General features: G+C 42.3%; 1 protein-coding gene across 3 annotated transcripts; it reads right to left on the reverse strand.

Annotated features, from left to right (window-relative positions):
• Positions 1-110: 110 nt before the first annotated feature.
• glb1l (galactosidase, beta 1-like) lies at positions 111-19,043 on the reverse strand. 3 transcript variants are annotated; one of them, XM_084689587.1, is made up of 17 exons: positions 18,765-19,039; positions 18,256-18,425; positions 17,892-18,042; positions 17,404-17,464; positions 17,216-17,310; positions 16,801-16,981; positions 16,592-16,650; positions 13,255-13,376; positions 13,054-13,094; positions 11,758-11,876; positions 11,339-11,413; positions 11,140-11,229; positions 5,460-5,573; positions 5,014-5,145; positions 3,824-4,051; positions 3,101-3,293; positions 111-363 (listed from the first exon to the last, which is right to left on the reverse strand). In XM_084689587.1, exons 1-17 carry the CDS (start codon positions 18,828-18,830, stop codon positions 236-238), a joined length of 2,025 nt encoding a protein of 674 aa, XP_084545713.1. In that variant the 5' UTR covers positions 18,831-19,039; the 3' UTR covers positions 111-235. The 3 variants fall into 3 exon arrangements, with proteins under 3 accessions (XP_084545713.1, XP_084545715.1, XP_084545714.1); XM_084689588.1 differs by lacking the exon at positions 111-363 and having other exon boundaries at positions 1,725-3,293; positions 18,765-19,043; XM_084689589.1 differs by lacking the exons at positions 17,404-17,464; positions 18,256-18,425; positions 18,765-19,039 and having other exon boundaries at positions 17,892-18,031.
• Between the last annotated feature and the right edge of the window lie 1,002 nt (positions 19,044-20,045).

Below are 20,045 nucleotides of genomic sequence, written 5' to 3' on the forward strand. Positions count from 1 at the left end.
ACTCGTAAGTGACAGTGGAAAGAGGCCAGGGGAGAAATAGCAGAACGTAGGCAAAAACAACTGGGTATTTTTGGATTCCAGTAAAGATAAGAATCGAGCTTATAAAGACATTTTTGAAATTGCTTGTTGAGTTATGATATTGAATTTACATTACAAACATTTACATTTAGTCATTTAGCAGACACTCTTATCCAGAGCAACTTACAGTGAGTACAGGGACATTCCCCCCCCCTAGTTAAGTAGGGTGAAGTGCCTTGCCCAAGGACACAACGTCATTTGGCACGGCGGGGAATCGATCCAGCTGATTCCTGATTACTAGCCCGACTCCCTCACCGTTCAGCCATCTGACTCCCAATTTGGCACCTACAGTCATGATAATGAGTCTAATATAATGTTAATATTACATAACTCAAACTGTACTGCCGTGCAAAGGCAAAAGATCGTAACTTCGATTTTGTCAAATGATTTTTTTAAATTTTTGGAACAGTTACAGTGCCTTGCGAAAGTATTTGCCCCCCTTGAACTTTTTGACCTTTTGCCACATTTCAGGCTTCAAACATAAAGATATAAAACAATTTTTTTTGTTGAAAAAATCAACAAGTGTGACACAATCATGAAGTGGAACGAAATGTATTGGATATTTCAAACTTTTTTAACAAATCAAAAACTGAAAAATTGGGCGTGCAAAAGTATTTGGCCCCCTTAACTTAATACTTTGTAGCGCCACCTTTTGCTGCGATTACAGCTGTAAGTCGCTTGGGGTATGTCTCCATCTGTTGTGCACATCGAGAGACTGACATTTTTGCCCATTCCTCCTTGCAAAACAGCTCAAGCTCAGTGAGGTTGGATGGAGAGCGTTTGTGAACAGCAGTTTACAGTTCTTTCCACAGATTCTTGATTGGATTCAGGTCTGGACTTTGACTTGGCCATTCTAACACCTGAATATGTTTATTTGTGAACCATTCCATGGTAGATTTTGCTTTATGTTTTGGATCATTGTCTTGTTGGAAGACAAATCTCCGTCCCGGTCTCAGGTCTTTTGCAGACTCGATCAGGTTTTCTTCCAGAATGGTCCTGTATTTGGCTCCATCCATCTTCCCATCAATTTTAACCATCTTCCCTGTCCCTGCTTAAGAAAAGCAGGCCCAAACCATGATGCTGCCACCACCATGTTTGACAATGGGGATGGTGTGTTCAGGGTGATGAGCTGTGTTGCTTTTACGCCAAACATAACGTTTTGCATTGTTGCCAAAAAGTTCGATTTTGGATTCATCTGACCAGAGCACCTTCTTCCATATGTTTGGTGTCTCCCAGGTGGCTTGTTTACTTTAAACGACACTTTTTACGGATATCTTTAAGAAATGTCTTTTCTTGCCACTCTTCCATAAAGGCCATATTTGTGCAGTATACGACTGATTGTTGTCCTATGGATAGAGTCTCCTACCTCAGCTGTAGATCTCTGCAGTTCATCCAGAGTGATCATGGGCCTCTTGGCTGCATCTCTGATCAGTTTTTTCCTTGTATGAGCTGAAAGTTTAGAGGGACGGCCAGGTTTTCGTAGATTTGCAGTGGTCTGATACTCCTTGCATTTCAATATTATCACTTGCACAGTGCTCCTTGGGATGTTTGAAGCTTGGGAAATCTTTTTGTATCCAAATCCGGCTTTAAACTTCTCCACAACAGTATCTCGGACCTGCCTGGTGTGTTCCTTGTTCTTCATGATGCTCTCTGCGCTTTAAACGGACCTCTGAGACTATCACAGAGCAGGTGCATTTATACGGAGACTTGATTACACAGAGGTGGATTCTATTTATCATCATTAGTCATTTAGGTCAACATTGGATCATTCAGAGATTCTCACTGAACTTCTGGAGAGTGTTTGCTGCACTGAAAGTAAAAGGGCCAAATACTTTTGCACGCCCAATTTTTCAGTTTTTGATTTGTTAAAGTTTGAAATATCCAATAAATTTCGTTCCACTTCATGATTGTGTCACACTTTATTTATGTTTGAAGCCTGAAATGTGGCAAATAGTCAAAAAGTTCAAGGGGGGCCAATACTTTCGCAAGGCACTGTAAGGTCTGCTTTATCATGTGGCCAAATATCTTAAATTAACTCGACTGTTTTTCAGAGAAAATAGGTTTTTGTCTTAACCGTAACTTCCAAAAGCCTGCTTTGGCATTAGAAAGCCAATGCAGAATGCCGTAACATCAGTTAAGGTTCTTTGCCTTTGTTTTGCGGCACTCAAAAACGTTCAAATGGAGTTACGGTTTCACTTTAACTAATACGTAACCTAGCAACAACAAACACATCTAGCATTAGCCTAGCCTACTCGCTGGCATTCAACACAAAACATCACAAACATGAGTCGTTTGTAAGTATCCTACCCTGGCAGTTCAATCAAAAACACTCTTGTCTTGTGAGTCTTGTGACAGGTATCCACGTGTATGTTACATTGGCTTATAATATACAGAGTTTATATCGTGATAAGCAACTAAGTGAGTGAAGAAACGGAAGTTACTGTATTTTGCCTTCGCATGACCACTTACTATAGACTATAGTATACTACTGTAACTTCAAAATAGGGGTCAAAAGTGCAGTTTAAGATCAAACATTTTTACAATTTCTAATTTAGATAATGTGTAATCATGAAAACATCAAACTGCTAGATTTCCAGTGTCCTACCTAAAATACATTTGGCAGGACAACTACTTTGAAAGTGCAAAAACTCTGAAGTCGTTTTTCTCAGTTCTACACTTTTTCTCAGTTCTACACAAGTTACGGTCCTTTGCCTTTGTAGGGCAGTGTACACATCATTTTGGCGTGCGCTCACATTATCTGTTGATGTCCCTAGCTGAGGTCAAATAAAGCCTAGTCCGGGTCCTATGTTAGGTTAAGGCTAAGCCCTGAATGTTAATGTCTGTCTACGCCCCTGGTGTAAATATCACAGGTAGAATCTGGACCTGTGTGCTACTGAAAAATAATCTGCAAAGTGTTCTTTACAATCTGTCTAGCCAGCCAGAGGCAATATCATCCTGAATGCAGACACCCATGTATTCTGAGGCACAGTGGTGTATTTGTGTGTATTCTTTCATGACTTGCCCACAGTGCTGTTGAGCAGAGGATGGTCCATGAAGAGAACCTGTGTGTGTGCAGGGGCCTGCTCCAGCTCCAGGACTGTGATGTTGTTGGGCTGGCTGGGGCTGAGGAGGGGCCCGGGGACGTACAGGGTCTGCTGGGGGCCTCTGGCGGGCCAGTACCGGCCCAGATTCACCCCGTTGATCCATACCTGGCCCTAGGAAGAAGCACACACACGTTAAGTCATTACGGGTGACACTACCTGGATATATTTATGACTAAATATGGGAATAGGACAGGATGAAAACTCATCTGGTCAGGTTAGCTGTACAAATGTAACTAGTCCTAGATAACATGCTCTGCAAACCTAATAAAAAAATACCTCACCCCAGAAGAAGACTTCTGTCTCACCTGTCATGACTCTGAGAAACATCTAAGTTTCTCTGTCTACGTGTGCCCGGTTTAAACAAGGTCCACAATCACCAGGTGGTCTATAGCCATAGATTTAGGGGTGGACGGTAGGGTCATGTCCCTTCCAGTGTCAAGAAGTCATTGAAACCTCCACCAATAATTAGCGGTAGAGTTTGAATTATAGTAGTTAGAGCATTTGAATGCAGATCAAGAGGTTGCAGGTTCAATGCTTTGGATAAAACAATGTGCTAAATTAATAAAAACATTACATACAGGGAAATTCCTGTTTTGCCCTCACCCAAACCTATGCCCTCAGGTCTGTGAGCATGCTCTCACCTTGGTCCATTCATTCAGCTTGAGGAAGGTGTCCCAGGATAGGCCGTTGGGCTGCAGGGTGCCGGAGTAGAAAACCGGCCCCACCAAGGACTCTGTCTTGGGGCCTGTGTGGGGGCGTTGCTGGCCCACAGGAGGCCAGCCTCCAACTATGACTTCATCGATGTTGAGAGGATAGATTTCCCAGTCCGCCAGCACATCCCTGCCAAGAATCAGGTTGCTCAACAGCCCCTATAAAAAAAGATATTCACGTTTGGCAATGTATTGATTTTGCAAACACTTATCCAAAGTGATATACAAATAGTGCATAATAGAAAGTACATCAGATTGATGTGAAAATTGACACCATACTGTTGAATTGATTAAGATTGATTATTATTGATTAATAATATCAATAATTTATCACTCCTTTTAGTATTATTTTCATGGAAAACATATATTAAACTGTTGACTGATTATTAATAGCACTGAAGGATACAAGATATTGAGCCTGTGTGTGTGATCTGTGTGACAGTGGTTGAGGAGCGAGGGAGGGGGGCTACCCGGACACAGCTATCTTCCTACGTAGGCAGAGGCATTAGCTAGAAGTCAAGATTTACAGTTTTATTTGGCCCTACGCCCAGGATCTTATCTTAAGTCACGCGTTGGAAGGCCAGCATTAATTGGAATGATTGACAGCTGAGCACCATCTCTTTGTAGGTTGCATCAAGTGTCTTGATCAAGACGCCAGCCACTGTCGCCCAGCATCACAACACATGAATCAAAAGGTGAGCAAGGTAACAGGCATCATATCTAACATGCGAATGAAACCTGAAACTTCCAGGAATTTGACCAATTGAGTCATATGTAATGAACTCATGAGAATGGTGACATTAAACAGTATATAATTGGATGCCCAGGGGGGTAAAGATCAGTTGGTCCCGGGACCTGTATACGTTTATTGGAATTTTTGTTTTTCTTGAAGACCAATAAACATTTTGCATAATTCTCCGGATTCTAGTGACATTTTTTGAACTTTGAAGATTGATTGAAGAATGATTACACAACAATATCGTTGAGGAAGTGGATAACTCGAACAGTGCATTGCAGAGATCTGCTGTGTAAAACTATTTATGTAATACCTGCACAAAAAGAAAACCTGTATACTGTGACTATTATTAGCTGAACCTTCTGAGCTGGACCCAGCACCTGACCTTGTAGTCATTGATCTTGCTGCCGAAGTTGACCCTGCCCATGTTCTCCACCAGGACGTCCATGGTGTCCCTCTCACGGCCCGTCACATTCATCACCAGAGTGGTGTCTCTCTCCAGCAGGCCCTGGAACACCTGTGCACACATCCAAGGACATACAGAGATATCCCATCTTTTAAACATAGCCATTTGATTACAGTCTTATATAATAATGTAATTTAAATTAAATAATATTATACTGATTTAGCAGTCAAAGCCATAACGAATAGGTATACAGTAAATATATTGAAAATATTGGATAGTAAGCCACAGTCAGCGACAATAAACCACTGGCTTGTTTGACCAGTGGTCAGTGTTTAGCTCCTAAACTCTGTGTCAGTGTTGGGAGAGGCAGCCGTGCAGCAGGCTGGACGGGAACAAAGCCCTGAAGGCGACTGCTGTGCACCCACCCCAGCGACGGACACATAGGCCCGGTCATGCACCCCATTCAGAGGAGAGATGAGAGGTGTGCTCTCTGGGAGATCCCGAGGCAGCTTGGTCCGGTACAGCATGTAGCCATAGTACTGAAACACAGTGGAGGCATGGAATGAGTCCTGGAGTTTACAATGGAACCCTGGGCCAGGATGTCATCTCTTCCAGACCCCAGCTGCAACTCTGGAGTCTGCAATCATATGTTTACTTATTGTTTTTGTGTGTCTCAAGTGGCCTACCTTCCATACATTCAGCATTCGATCCTTTCAGTAATTTAGCAGACGCTCTTAACCAGAGTGACTTACAGTAAGTACAGGGACATTTAGCCCAAGGCAAGTAGGGTGAAGTGCCCAAGGACGTAGGATGTAATTTTTCTTGGCCGGGAATCGAACCGGCAACCTTCCGATTGTAGCAGAGTCAGACCGCCAACACAACCATTTCTGATCCACTCAGTAAGACACATTATTAAATGGCAACAACGGTACAAGCTTTCTGATTGGCTTATGGGTAGTCATGCCAGACGCGTATTGCCCTCCTCAGCGGTCAATACGGCTCCGTATTGCCCTCTGACTTCATCTTCAAAATGAGCGACGAGTCAGCTGCTGAGTTTTACTATACAGATGATGCTGAAAAGATTTGTCGTCGAAAGTGAGGATTAAGACTAGACTCTTTTAATCACTTGTGTCGTTATTTTGAGTTGAAATTAAAGCCATTTTAGCAGAACCATGTTGTCCGCTTTCTATCAAAAGTAATGAGTTGCTAGGCAACACATAAAACACAGCGTGAGAAGACTTGAGAGCTAGCTACAATGAGCCTAGAGGTACCATTTATTTTCGTTTACAAAATGAAAAGAAGCTAAAAATGCCATATAATAAACTACTTACTAACCTCGACCATTCGGTCATGCGGGGAAATATCAAACCTCGGCTTTGCCGTTCCAGCCTCAGTTTGATATTTCCCGGCATGACCTCACTCTCGGTTAGTAAGTAGTTAGTACTGATCACCAGGACGACTGATTGCATTATATGACGTCTCCCACCTTTCTCAACCTCCGTTACTCCAGAACAGGGGCGGATCTACCGGGGTGACTAACCCTAACCCCAGCTGCCACCCCAGTCGGCAGCTTTGAAAACAAAGAAAAGTTGTGGCTCATCTGACATTTGCGAGAGCGAATTTCTAATATCCGACTGCAAGCGAACGCAGCATGAGACGACTCCACCCCCGCTCCCCACTCCGCCAAGTTGGACATTTGCCACAGCAAATTTCTAATATCCCACTGCAAGTGAATGCAGCACTACACGACTCAAACCCCCCTACCCACTCGTACATTTGCGAGAGCGAATTTCTATACAAGCCCCAAAAAATCTGCAGATTTTTTTTACATGTTCTGCATGTTACATGTTATTCAGATTAAAAAACTGCGGAATTACGACAGCCTTCCTGTTCTTTTGTCGGAGCAACCGAAGATGTTCCACAACAGTTTGACGCGGAATAAGATATGGTCAATTGAATGTTGACAGACTTTGCAGAAAAGTATTGATCCATTCGCATAAAGATCGCCTGAACACTCACTGTCCCTGTCTATTCCTGTAATTTTGGTTGATAAGTGTTTCCGTGTCAATTATTCAGGGCTGAATCTGAGCATTTTTTATATTATATTTTTTATAACGTTTTAATATTGGCTATAGTCTAACGTAAACGTTAGCTACTGTATCAGTTTTAGGGTTGACAGACTTCCTTTTATTGTTATCACAGACCTAGGCTACTACCTACACTGGTGGAAATGGTCTCTGTTTACAGGTTAAACATTTCGAAAAGAAAACAGACATAAGGAGTTGACAAGCTTATTTAAATGTTGCCTCAGACCAATGCATACTATTTGAAATTCCACGGGTTTTCGTAAAACGTAATTCGCTCGCGAATTTTGGGCCTGCTAATATTCCACTGTAAGTGAATGCAGGACTAGACGACTCCAACCACCCTCCCCACTGCACCGAGGTGAAATCAGTTTTGTATTCGAGATTCAACAGACATTCATAGCCTATTTGTTCCTCTGTTCAGGCTCCGTGTCATATTTAGGCCAAGCCTTTATGGGGCCTTAAGCAGAATTTATTTGGGGGCCCCTCAGCGTCACCAATTTTTTTCTTTCTTAATTATCGTAATTCTTCAATTACAATTTACTACACATTCTTCGATTAAACGTTTAAACGATTAAACGTTTGCGTCGTTTAATCGAAGAAATACGATATTCTAGGCGAACTGAGCGTGTTTGTTCGCTACATTATATGTTTTTTGATAGTTTAAACAGTACATGTACTGACTGCAGTCTTCTAAATCACCCATCAAGCAACGAGCAAATGTCATTGTTAGTTAGACTAGCTAGCTCTATCTCATCTGCTTTTTATTAATGCTGATTTGTAAGGAATGCAAGAACAGCTAGATAATGAAAACACCTAGACTACCTAAGCTACTGTACCGCCTGTAAACTAGTTTAGCTTGCTAACGCAAGAGCACCTGTTCTTTCAATAAATAATCGAGACAGGCATTAGCAATAGTCTAGACTGCTATTTGTTTTCTGGCCATTTTTCGTAAGCTTCCCTTCTAAAGCAGCCTAACAGCTAGCCTCTAGCTAGCTAGAGTAATTTGTAAGGTATGTTGATGTGATATTAGAAACATATTTAGCCAACAGAGGACCCGTAGTGCAAGAAAAGATAATGTTCATCAATGACATGCTGCTACTGGGTATTTCATGACATGCTACTCCTACCGTATTTTTGGGGCAGCGTTTATTAAACAATGTTCACTTTTGGTGCGGCGTTTAATCAAGAGCATCGTTTAATTGCAGAAACACGGTACATTAAACTGTAATTTCATTTCTAAAACTGGTTGTTGCCATCCTTGATTGTGATTGGCTATATCGCGTTCCATGCCGTTGTAAAATCCAGCATAACCTCACAGGTTGTCCTCATAACATTCTTTAACATTCCATATTACTGTGCATCGAATATTTCAAATTGAAAAAGACGGCAAAGAAAACATCTGGCTGTTGCGTGGCAACGACTTATGTAGGAACTATACTTCGTAGTAGCGGAAGAATGAATACTTGTGGACACTAGAAGAACTATTGGAGTCTGTGTGACAATTTATGCTTTACCTTTAAATGCTGTGTTGATGTAATTTGATTACATCAACGCGTTAATAGCGCGTTCACGCAATCTCACTTTAACGCAACATAAAAAAAAATTGTCGCCTGTCGTCACATGACTTTGACTGCTGACGGTAGCTGAATGATGGAGAAAGGGCTTTTAGATGGGAAGTTCCATTTCAGGAAGTTGCAAGACGGCTCGGTTGACAAAACTTAGACTGTGTGTACTGATTGTCAGGCTGAGTTTAGTTATCACCGGAGTACTTCCAGCCTAAACTATCGCATGCAAGCAAAGCACACAGCTAGCAGCAGCAGCGTTAGCACTGTAGCAGTAGCAGTAGCAGCAGCAGCGTTCGCTCCTGTAACGAATGGCAGACAACACTCACAAAAGAGTTCAACAAAATAGAAACTGTCTTGTTCAATATTAATGTCAATCTGTGGTTGCTTCAGTATCTGAAATATGTTTGAGTGAGATTTGAATATTATGGAGCAGGATATCGTAGTAGGCTATGAGACAACATGTCTTAAATATATTTTATTTTCCACATTAAGTTAAATGTTGTGGATGTTTATTATACAGCAGTATAGTTTGTGAGTGAATAAAAATCCCTCACAATTTAAGTTGTGTTCCATTTGAACTTGTTATATGGAAATTATCATCCAGTTAGGCCTGTCTGAAGTTAAGTACACCCTTTTAATGTTATTACCACAAAAAAATCACATTCGATTCCTGGCCGTGCCAAATGACATTGTGTCCTTGGGCAAGGCACTTCACCCTACTTGCCTCAGGGAGAATGTCCCTACACTTACTGTAAGTCGCTCTGGATAAGAGCGTCTGCTAAATGACTAAATGTAATGTAAAATGTAAATTATCCAGACTTTGGACAAAAGTGTGTGAAACCACTCATTCCTAAATTATGGACATTAATACAGAGCTGAAGTGAAAAAAACATTACTGGCCTGCACAGAGCCCCAACCTCAACATCACAACCTTTGGGATGAATACTAGCTGATAGGTCTCATCAGTGCACGACTACACTAATGCTGTTCTGGCTGAATGAAAGCAAATCCCATATAAATGTCCCAAGATCTTTTGGAAAGCCTTACCAGTGCAGTAGAGGGAGTAAAGGCTGATTTATACTTCTGCGTTTTTACGCACACGGGGAACGCCTTCTCCGTCAAGAAACGCCCTCTTCGTGTCCTCTCCGACCCTCTCGTAGAGCTCTGCGTGTACCTCCTGATTTTCCTGACTATTACTTATATTTTATATTTTATTTTATTCCCCTTAGTATTAACTAGACCCCCCTTAGTATTAGCTAGACTTTGCTAATTTTGTATAGTTAGTCCACATATTTAAGTCTCAATATTCCTATATGTTTAATGTATGCACCTCCCTGCCAAAGTAAATTCCTTGTTTGTGCAAACATTCATGGCGAATAAAATCCCTTCTGATTCTGATGATTCTGATTCTGAAAAGTTCACCCGCAAAAAGGGATACCCTGCATTTCATGGATTATAATAACCCAAGATGAACAATCACTCCCTGCTTGTTTGTAGGAATTAAACGGAAGTGAACGCGTCATTTCTAAACATGTCATTTTTGCCCTAAGTACCCTATTTGTATCTTTGTATTTATAGTGTACATTATAGCTATTTTATACTTTATATTTAGTTTATTTTACATACCTGTCGCCTTAGTATTAGTTAATTAGACTCTGCACTTTGTATAGTATAGTTAGAATTGTTTATTCACTCCTGTCAGCTAAGAACAGGAAACTGAGGCTACAATTCGCACAGGCTCACCAAAATTGTACATTAGAAGATTGGAAAAACGTTCCCTAGTCTGATGAATGTCGATTTCAGCTACGACATTCAGATGGTAGGGTCAGAATTTGGTGTAAACAACATGAAAGCATGGATCCATCCTGCCTTGTATCAACGTTTCAGGCTGGTGGTGTAATGGTGTGGGGGATATTTTCTTGGCACACTTTGGGCCCCTTAGTACCAATTGAGCATCGTTTAATTGCAACAGCCTACCTGAGTATTGTTGCTGACCATGTCCATCCCCTTTTGACCACATCTTCTGATAGCTACTTCCAGCAGGATAATGCACCATGTTACAAAGCTCAAATTATCTCAAACTGGTTTCTTGAACATGACAATAAGTTCACTATACTCCCATGGCCTCCACAGTCACCAGATCTTAATCAAATAGAGCACCTTTGGGGTGTGGTGGAACGGGAGATTCGCATCATGGATGTGCAGTCGACAAATCTTCAGCAACTGCATGATGCTATCATGTCAATATGGACCAATATCTCTGAGAAATGTTTCCAACACCTTATTGAAAGTATGCCACAGTATGCCAAGAATTAAGGCAGTTCTGGAGGCAAAAGGGGGTCCAACCCGGTACTAGCGAAGTGTACCTCATAAAGTGGCCGGAGAGTGTATGTTGCCTTACTGAGGATGTTCATTTTCCTAAGGCGGAAGGTTATGGCAGAAGCCTCTCTTACCTGTTTCGTCTCTTCAAAGGTCAAAGGGTGCTTTGATTTGATTGGTCCCTGGGGTGACAGGATGCTAAGGAGACTGCTGATGTTGCCCACCTGTGACCACGGGTTGTCACATGAATCACATCACAGTGACATTTCTATGTTGTGTTGTCTGCATTCTGTACAGTACAGTATCTGTGGAAGTGTGTTTTTTTTTACCTACCTTTGTCAGAGTCACAAAGCCATAGGCAAATTTAGGAGATGCTGGGGGCATGGGGCCGACCGGGATATCTCTAAACTGTACACAGCAAAGGAGATGCAAAAATCGTCAATATAAAACCCAATCTGGGGTTCATACCCTGGACCCAGACCTGTGTGTGGTCTGACAGGGGAGCTACATTTAGTAGACGCTCTTATCCAGAGCGACTTACAATAAGTACAGGAACATTCCCCTGAGGCAAGTAGGGTGAAGTGCCTTGCCCAAGGATACGACAACGACAACATTTATCCCGCCCGGGAATCAAACCGGTAACCTTCTGATTAATAGCCCAATTCCCTAACCGCTCAGCCATCTGACCCCCGAGCTGGGTTAATCCCATGCTAGTTTGGGACCTGTCTTTACTCTGGGTAGAGCTGTGCTACCTTCCTGATGACGTCTCTGATGGCCAGTAGCTTCTCTGTGGGGTCCCCAGCTTCGGTCAGAGGGCCGTTGTAGTCATAACTGGTCACAACCGACCGGAATCGGTTATCATGGTCAGCTCCTGCAGAAAAGACAGGATTAACAACATGTTACACCAGGTCCAGCCAAGCCACAGGACAACACACCACCAGTGTTAACCATTCATTGATTTATTTATGGCGCCCGCCACAATTATTATTATAATAGTTTTTTACTGTTTAACATGGCAAAAAAATTATCATGTAGAACTGCGCGCAGCGCATTGATTCGCTTAGCCCCTTTTTGCCCCGCTTGCATTCTCTCTCTCACTACAACAGACCCGTCAGTGAATATCCCCCTCTGCGCGCACGCTCTGAATCAATGGGGAGAACAGATTTTTCCCCTTAGAGAAGACGGCAAGAGAATCAATACGGAGTTTACAAACGGTTAAGCCCGATCCCAATGTCCAACCTCACAGACTCGCAGACTTTGAGGCGCGTTCTCGCCAAATCTCTGAGAGTTTAGGGCTGTCAAATTGTCAAGTCCCGGCAACCCCTCCCCCCTTCATAAAAGGAAGAACGGTAAACAAACAAGTATGGAAGGAGTAACCAACCCTGACGTAAACCTAGTTAAAAATAAAAGTTTACATGTAAGTCTAAACACAAAATTATATGGTTAATATAGCCAGAACTGTGTGTAGTTTGTCCTTTTATGATAAATTCCAAATATGCTTTCAACAGATTTGATCCAACAACATTACTATTTTGCCGATAATGCAGCAAAGTGCGGTCCCATTCCATTTTATTGCACTTACTTGGCGACATCAAGTAAGTCTGTGATGGTTCAGGGCTTAGGGTTTAGGGGGGGGATTTGGCCATAGTATCATAATTCTCTGGACAAATGTGTCCAAAACTGATACATTCAAGTTCATATAATAATATTCACAGTTAAATACATTGTTTAGATTACATAAAGCTCAAAAAACTATTCTGCCCTCAAATTAATGCAAACGCTCACACAGTCTGCATGCTTGCATTACTTGTTGAAGTCTCTATGTATACTCAAATCAAACCGATTTTAGGACCTATGTTTGGGCTAAGCCCATAATGTTTACGACGTCTGGCTCCGCCCCTGCCTACCACCACAAATTTGATCTAATTCTGTGCGAAACACTGCACCACGCAACTCAAGACAGAGTAAAACAACCCAACATTTTGTAATGAGGAGTTGAATCATTCTGTGCTAAATTACCCTTTGTGATGATACATATAGTTCCATACCATTCCAGTAGCCAAAGTTGGTTCCTCCTTCAAACATGTACCTGTGATATAAATTTATAGAAATGTAACTGCTCTCAATACTTTACACCTCCATCAATACACCTTTGGTGTGTGTGCAGAACCGTGAACAGGGTTAAGGTATGTTATGGATAATGCATGTAGGTGTAAGGGATCATACATGTGGGGGTTAGGGGTACATACATGTTGACGCTGGCGCCCATAGACAGCATCTCCCCCAGCATTTTGCTGACCTTCTGGCTGTCTACTTGGGCGTGCTGATCGCCCCAGTGATCCAGCCAACCTGTGTAGAACTCAGAGTTCACCTGCAACGACAACCTCATGTGATGTAACAATTGCTAACAACAACCTCGGGTGATGCAACAATTGCTAAAGACAACCTCAGTTGATGTAACAATGGCCTGATATGAAACCCACAACTAGAGAGATCCAGAAAAAAACATTAAGTTAAATGTCGGTGTGTGTGTAATATTTTAAAGTGCCCACGATGATGTCAGTGACACACAGATTTCTGGAATTATAGATAGTGCAGTGCCATGATGCAGCTGGTGATGACATTTATTCTCAATGGTTTTTGTACCTATATTTCTCAGATCACAATTGAAATGCTCTGTCATCTCTGAAGTACTTGTTCAACCTCCACATCAATTCTCGTCAAATTGCCAATGCTGTGGTAGCCTACATTCATGCAAATGAATATCAGAATCAGAAGGGATTTTATTCGCCATGAATGTTTGCACAAACAAGGAATTTACTTTGGCAGGAAGGTGCATACATTAAACATATAGGAATCTTGAAACTTAAATATGTGGTCTAACCATTCAAAATGAGCAAAGTCTAGCTAATACTAAAGGAGTCTGCTCTTGTCCTTGGCAGTGGCAGCAGCATACCAGATGGTGATAGAAGAGGTAAGGATAGACTCAATGATAGCTGTGTAGAAGTGCACCATCATTGTCTTTGGCAGGTTGAATTTCTTCAGCTGCCGTAGGAAGTACATCCTCTGTTGTGCTTTTTTGGTGAGGGAGCTGATGTTCAGTTCCTACTTGAGGTCCTGGGAGGATGGTGCCCAGGAAGCGGAAGGACTCCACAGTATTGACTGGACAGTCACACAGGGTGATGGGGGTGAGAGGGGCTGTGTTCTTCCTGAAGTCCACAACCATCTCCACTGTCTTAAGAGCATTGAGCTCTAAGTTTCTCTGGCTACACCAGGTCACCAGGTTGTCAGCCTCCCACCTGTAGTCAGACTCATCCCCGTCAGAGATGAGCCCAATGAGGGTGGTGTTGTCCGCAAACTTCAAGAGTTTGACAGACGGATGGCTCGAGGTGCAGCTGTTGGTGTGCAGGTAGAAGAGCAGAAGAGAAAGGACGCAGCCCTGAGGAGATCCGGTGCTGATATGTAGCCTTAATTTGTCTGCTGTTTCCTACTTTATACATTGCTTATGTTATGTTAAGCAAAATGTATTATATTGGTTCTGTTATATTTAGTGCTGTCAAACGATTAAAATATTTAATCGCGATTAATCGCATTAATGTCATAGTTGTGTCCCTGATTTCTTTTTGTCCCAATCTTTTTTCAAATTTTAATGCTCTTATCAACATAGAAAAGTGGTTCGGATTGCTTTGTGCAAATATTTTTTTTATTGAAAACAACATTGCAATCGCCTGGCTTTGACGAGGGGGCAGAGAATTCGCATCAGCTGTGTGCTTGGCCATCAAGTGGTATTTCAGACTGGATGTGCGTTTGTGAGTTTACAACGACAAAACACACAGATCACTGGTCTTGTCAATAGAATCATTTGGCAACTTTTTAAAAGCAAACTTTCCATTCAGAATCTTATTGGCATCCATTTCGGCATCTCGCGCTCGTCATCCACTCAAAACTTAACGTTAGCCTACTACCAGAGAATGTCTAATATCCGTAAACGGGCTCTGCTACTACTCTTTAGCCAGCTCGCAAGCCAAACGAGTGTTTGGCGTGCCTGTTGTTTTGTTTCCGGTCTAGCTAGATCCGGTGTGGTGTTGTAGTTTTTCTAACGTCGGTAGTTGTTGCAACAGCATGTGAAAAAAACTACAAAGTTTGCTAGGCCAAAAAGAGCGTTAATCGCGCGATAAAATAATTGACGCCGTTAATTTGGGTTTGCGTTAACGCCGTTAATAACGCGTTAAACTGACAGCACTAGTTATATTGTCTTACCAGCACAAACATCTACACCCCCCCCCCCCCCCCCCCGATTTCTCATGCTGAAGTGTCAACCCAGTCGGTCAAATGCCTGAAAGATGAGTTTGTCTATGGATTTACCTGTTGAGCCACTCGTGATCGACTAGTTATGCTTTCAGTAATGGGGAGTGGTTCAAGAAGGGGATTCTGTCTGGAATTTTCTAAATGTTCTCACATTTGCGATGCTACTTCACAAGCCATCCCAGGTGCATTTCCCCCCGCATTTCCCTGGTGGTTGTCATTCTTTCGAATTTCAGTGGTCCTAGTAGATCCCTTTGGTAGACCAATGTTAATTGGGTGTGCTCACGCCTTTGGCTTGAATGAGGTTTTTGTGGCAACAAGTGCCTTTTGTGGCTAGCCTAACGTCACAACGTCATCAGACGTAAGCAACAACGCATAGATACGATGTTCTAGTAAGACACACAGTGATGTCAGCGAGCCCTCAGCATTAGTACTGTAGTTAAAAGTCTAGGAAAGTTGAGGCTACTTGGTTCCCCTTCGTTCTTTTTGTGAGCAGTCTCACAAGCTATACATACCCGGCGTCATGGAGCCGACAGCTAAATACTTATTTAGCACTAGCGTTGCTACCAGCATATACAGCTGGCAGTTGTGCTCTGTTTTGCTCCTCGATTCAGACCTAGCCCCGTTAAATTGTACAGCTAGCTAACTACTACCCTTCTGCTGTGTGGGAATTGCAGGAGCTAACCAGTCAAGGGGCATATAAAAATACAGGAGCACACCTCACAACTTTTTGCTGTAAGGTAATGATGCTGAATGAGCCAAAAACAAATAGCTTTGTATGTGGCAACATTTTGGAGTGAGATTTAGTCCAAGGTTTTTTGTTGGCAGCCCTGCAGTTGTCATTATTGTAGGCCTAATTCACCATACAGCACTTGTACATTTGCAATGTGCTGGCCATTAGGCCAATTTATGTAACAATTAACTGATCTATATATCTGAAAGTATATCCACTTTATTATTCATATAGTCATTCTGTTCGCTAGCCAGCCCTTTTGAAAGCAGCAGAATATCGGTTGTAAAGGCGAATTCGCTCCTAAATAACTAAACAGAATTGCCATCTTTTCCTTACTATGTTTAGTTTAATTTCATTTTGAGTGCCTTTGTTAATCGCATTAGTTCAAATGCGGTAACCTACTGCACTCCGTTGGATGATAAAAAGGACACCAGTTTTCTAGCGTGGGAAACTAAACCCATTCTAATTTGTAGGCTACACACACACACAGCTTTCTGTCATTATTAGAGAGATAACACATAAATAACTAGTTAATAGCTAAGACTCACCAGAGGGCCCCTGGGCTCGAATCTCCTTTGTCGTTTGAAGGCAGCGAGTATGTTAGTGTCTGAGTGGAGTGGGAAAGGTAGATTTAGTTTCATACAGCACATAAACACATAAATCACCAGACATGATAAGAGGTTCCTAGCATTTACATTCTTATGAATATTCGTATCACATTCATAATGGTTCCAACAGGGTTGGTTTGATATCCCACCCGTGCCGAAGTCTATGGTGGCATACAGTCCCTCCAGTGTCCCACACGTCATCTCTCGGTCAGTGTTCCCGTCGGTCGTGAAGAAAACCGTGTTTTCTCCCAGGAAGAGCCGGAACAATGTTAGCAGGTGGCGCATGTAGTTGTAGTCACATGCATAGTAGCTACCGTACTCATTCTCTACCTGGGTCACCGTCAAGATCCAAATGAAAGTTTGTTTAAAACCATTTTTAAATTTATTTTTTATTACATATTTAAAACATTTGATAACATAAATGATAAATAAAACCTAAATGAAAAAGTTCCTATATGTGTGTTGTGAATGGCTGACAAAGGATTAAGAAGCCATGTCTTCACATTCTGATTATATCACTGTCTTCGCAAACCAGCGTGGCCTCCTCAGTGACCCATACAGTACCTGCACACTGATGACATTCCCTCCGTTGCTGTAGAGCCACGGCTTCATCTTGGGAAGCAGCACGGACAGCCACATGCTCACAGCCTGCAGGTAGTCTGCAACAATAAGAGGGCAGCAGGATCAGACGGTGATCTGGAACGTACAGCAGCTGGTGGCCAGGTTGTCTTGTCCATAAACGGGAGTGGAACCTTTATCTGCTGAGCGAAGGATGATATTGGGCTTTCGGAGCAGCCACGCAGGTAGTCCACCCTTGAAGGTGAGGAGAACACAATTAACAGGTGCTGCTTGATGGGTTCATCAGTGGACACTTCCACTTCCTGTCGAGCAGTGTTCAAACTGTGTCAAAAGGTCCCTTTTATGTGTGTGTGTGTGGAGGGGGTCCCTGAACTCTTATGGGAGGTCTGGACCCCATCCTCTACTTAACCACATCAATAGCAAAGTTTCCCATTGTTCAGGTAACACCATGTGAACTGACACCTCTGTGACAGTTAGATGTAGCGATCTCGCAGAGATCTCACAGCTGAGAGACGGACAAAGTCTGTCTCTCAGCCTTTCTCTCCACTGCTGTGAGAAAACAGACCTTCCAGTGTTTAGGTTACACCATGTGACTGTTCAGTCATGTTACTGGCTTCAGCCAGGCTGCTGACTGTAGAGAGGTCAGTGGAGATGTGCTCACCATCTCCCACTCTGCACAGATGTATGGCCCGGGGCGCAGAATCACCAGGAGGCCCGTCTGATTGGCTACATCCAGGAAATGCTCCAGATCTCTATCTCCTGCAAAGTTGTACACCCCCTCCATGGACTCGTGGAAATTCCACGGAACATATCTGTAAACAAAAACAGAATGTATTCATTATTTATTTACAGATAACTTAGTTGGGTCACTGCATATGCTACCGACTTTGGGGCTGTGGGGAGGGATTGGCAAATTGCCAGTGTGCCCTGTACTTCATACTAGACTATATAACATTGCGAGATTGCAACCTTACAACACAATACAGTGTTTCTATTTGTAAAATACTTTTCTGCTCTGTACACACATCTGTACTGCATTGAGTCCTGCCATGTACATCTTGAGGAGCCTGTCCTTCCAGTAGTAGCGAGGGATTCTGGAGTAGTGAATACTTCCTGAAACATACTGGAACGGCCTTCCGTCTTTCAGGAAGCAGTTCCTGTTGTAGTCTATGGAGAAGCTAGGTGCTCCGGTAGCCTGTAACAAAGTTGTCTTCGTGACTCTTTATGAACGGCTCGTGCGTGACTACTCCGAAAAAGAGGCAAATGATATCGTAAATTTTAATGTATGAATACCAGATCTTAACTTAGCATTTATATACCAGACATTGATCTCTACATTTCAAACTTTTAATAAGTTATTTAACGATGAAAAAGTATAGTAAAGTTCAATCATGAAACGAATCTTTCTACGCATGAATAAGATACACTACAATTGAGATACATACTATACATCCGATCAAAATATAAGGTGTTGTAGAGGACATACAGTCCTTAATTCACGCAATTTGGTTACAGTTTAAGCTAGCCTACTTACCAAGTTTCCATTTGCTGCTAGAAAAGTAAACCCCAATATAACGGTGAGAACAATATACGCCATCATGTCTGCTCGCTACGTGTGTTGATTCCCAAGTGATTCAACTTGCCATTACACTGATTTAGTTAAATAAATGTTTCCATTTTTGGTTTTATGCCTTCACGTCGATGTCTATTGCCCATTTATTTTGTATATGTGTATGACAGAAACGGCGTGGAACGTCCCCACTCAAACAATAAGGCATGTGATAGGCCTTCCCATTTCCCGTCTTCTTCGGGGTCCTAAACATCAGCCCGCTGTGTGAGTGGATTCTCATCAAATACCCAGAACTAGAGAATCATAGAACAAACCAACAAAACAAATACATATTATATACACATTAATAATGTATTATTATATAATCCTTAATTACGTTGTAATTAGTGACATTACAATTATTAGGCTAAAATACAAATTACAACACTTCCCTACTCCCATGACGATCCTCACTTGTCTCATTGCCAACAGACGTTTGTCACTGACAATGCGTTGCAAATGAACAATCATTATTTGCGGTTGGCGTGGTCCGTAAACAAAGCAGCCAGTTCAGGAATAGTTTGCTTTATTGCTGGATGGGCCTGTGCACCAGACGGTATGTTACGCTCCAGTGTTCTATGTGTACAAGTAAGAATGATGGAGGGCTTTGGAAGCTAACGAGGAGGCTCTCTGATAACCAGCCAGTCAATGATCAGGGATGCAAACACATCAAAAAGAGAGAGGTAATTGAATCCCTCGATCCGTGGCAAATATCCATATACATTGCCACCAACCCCCTGACATCCCTGGCACACCCCTATATGCACATAGAGTAAAATTACATTCTGAAGATCAAAATACACCGACACTAATTTTGTAATATTCCATTTTATTTTTTATTCTGAGACATGAACTCTTATTAAACTATCTAGCACTTTTTCTGGTTTTACTCCTTCTTCCTCTTCTTTCTGGCCACCTCTAAGGGCACTAAATGTTGATGATCCTAGCCAACTCCTTCAGCTGAGTAACAGCCAGGGAATGGGCACACACCTCAAGATCAATGGAGGACAAGGCCTATGTTGTTACTTTTGAGAGGTAGTTTGTTCTACTTGTCACAAGCTGTGTATGCGGCTTGGTCACCTACCTTATAAAATCCATGACACTAGGAGATTTCTTTAAGACTTGCAAGGGAAGCTCGGCTTCCCCTAAAACAGGGGTACTCAATTAGAAACTCAAAAGGTCCACTCACCAAATTTCCATTCAGTC

The sequence above is a fragment of the Hypomesus nipponensis genome, chromosome 23 (assembly GCF_054491055.1).
Source record: "Hypomesus nipponensis isolate SF chromosome 23, ASM5449105v1, whole genome shotgun sequence".
NCBI lineage: Eukaryota > Metazoa > Chordata > Actinopteri > Osmeriformes > Osmeridae > Hypomesus > Hypomesus nipponensis.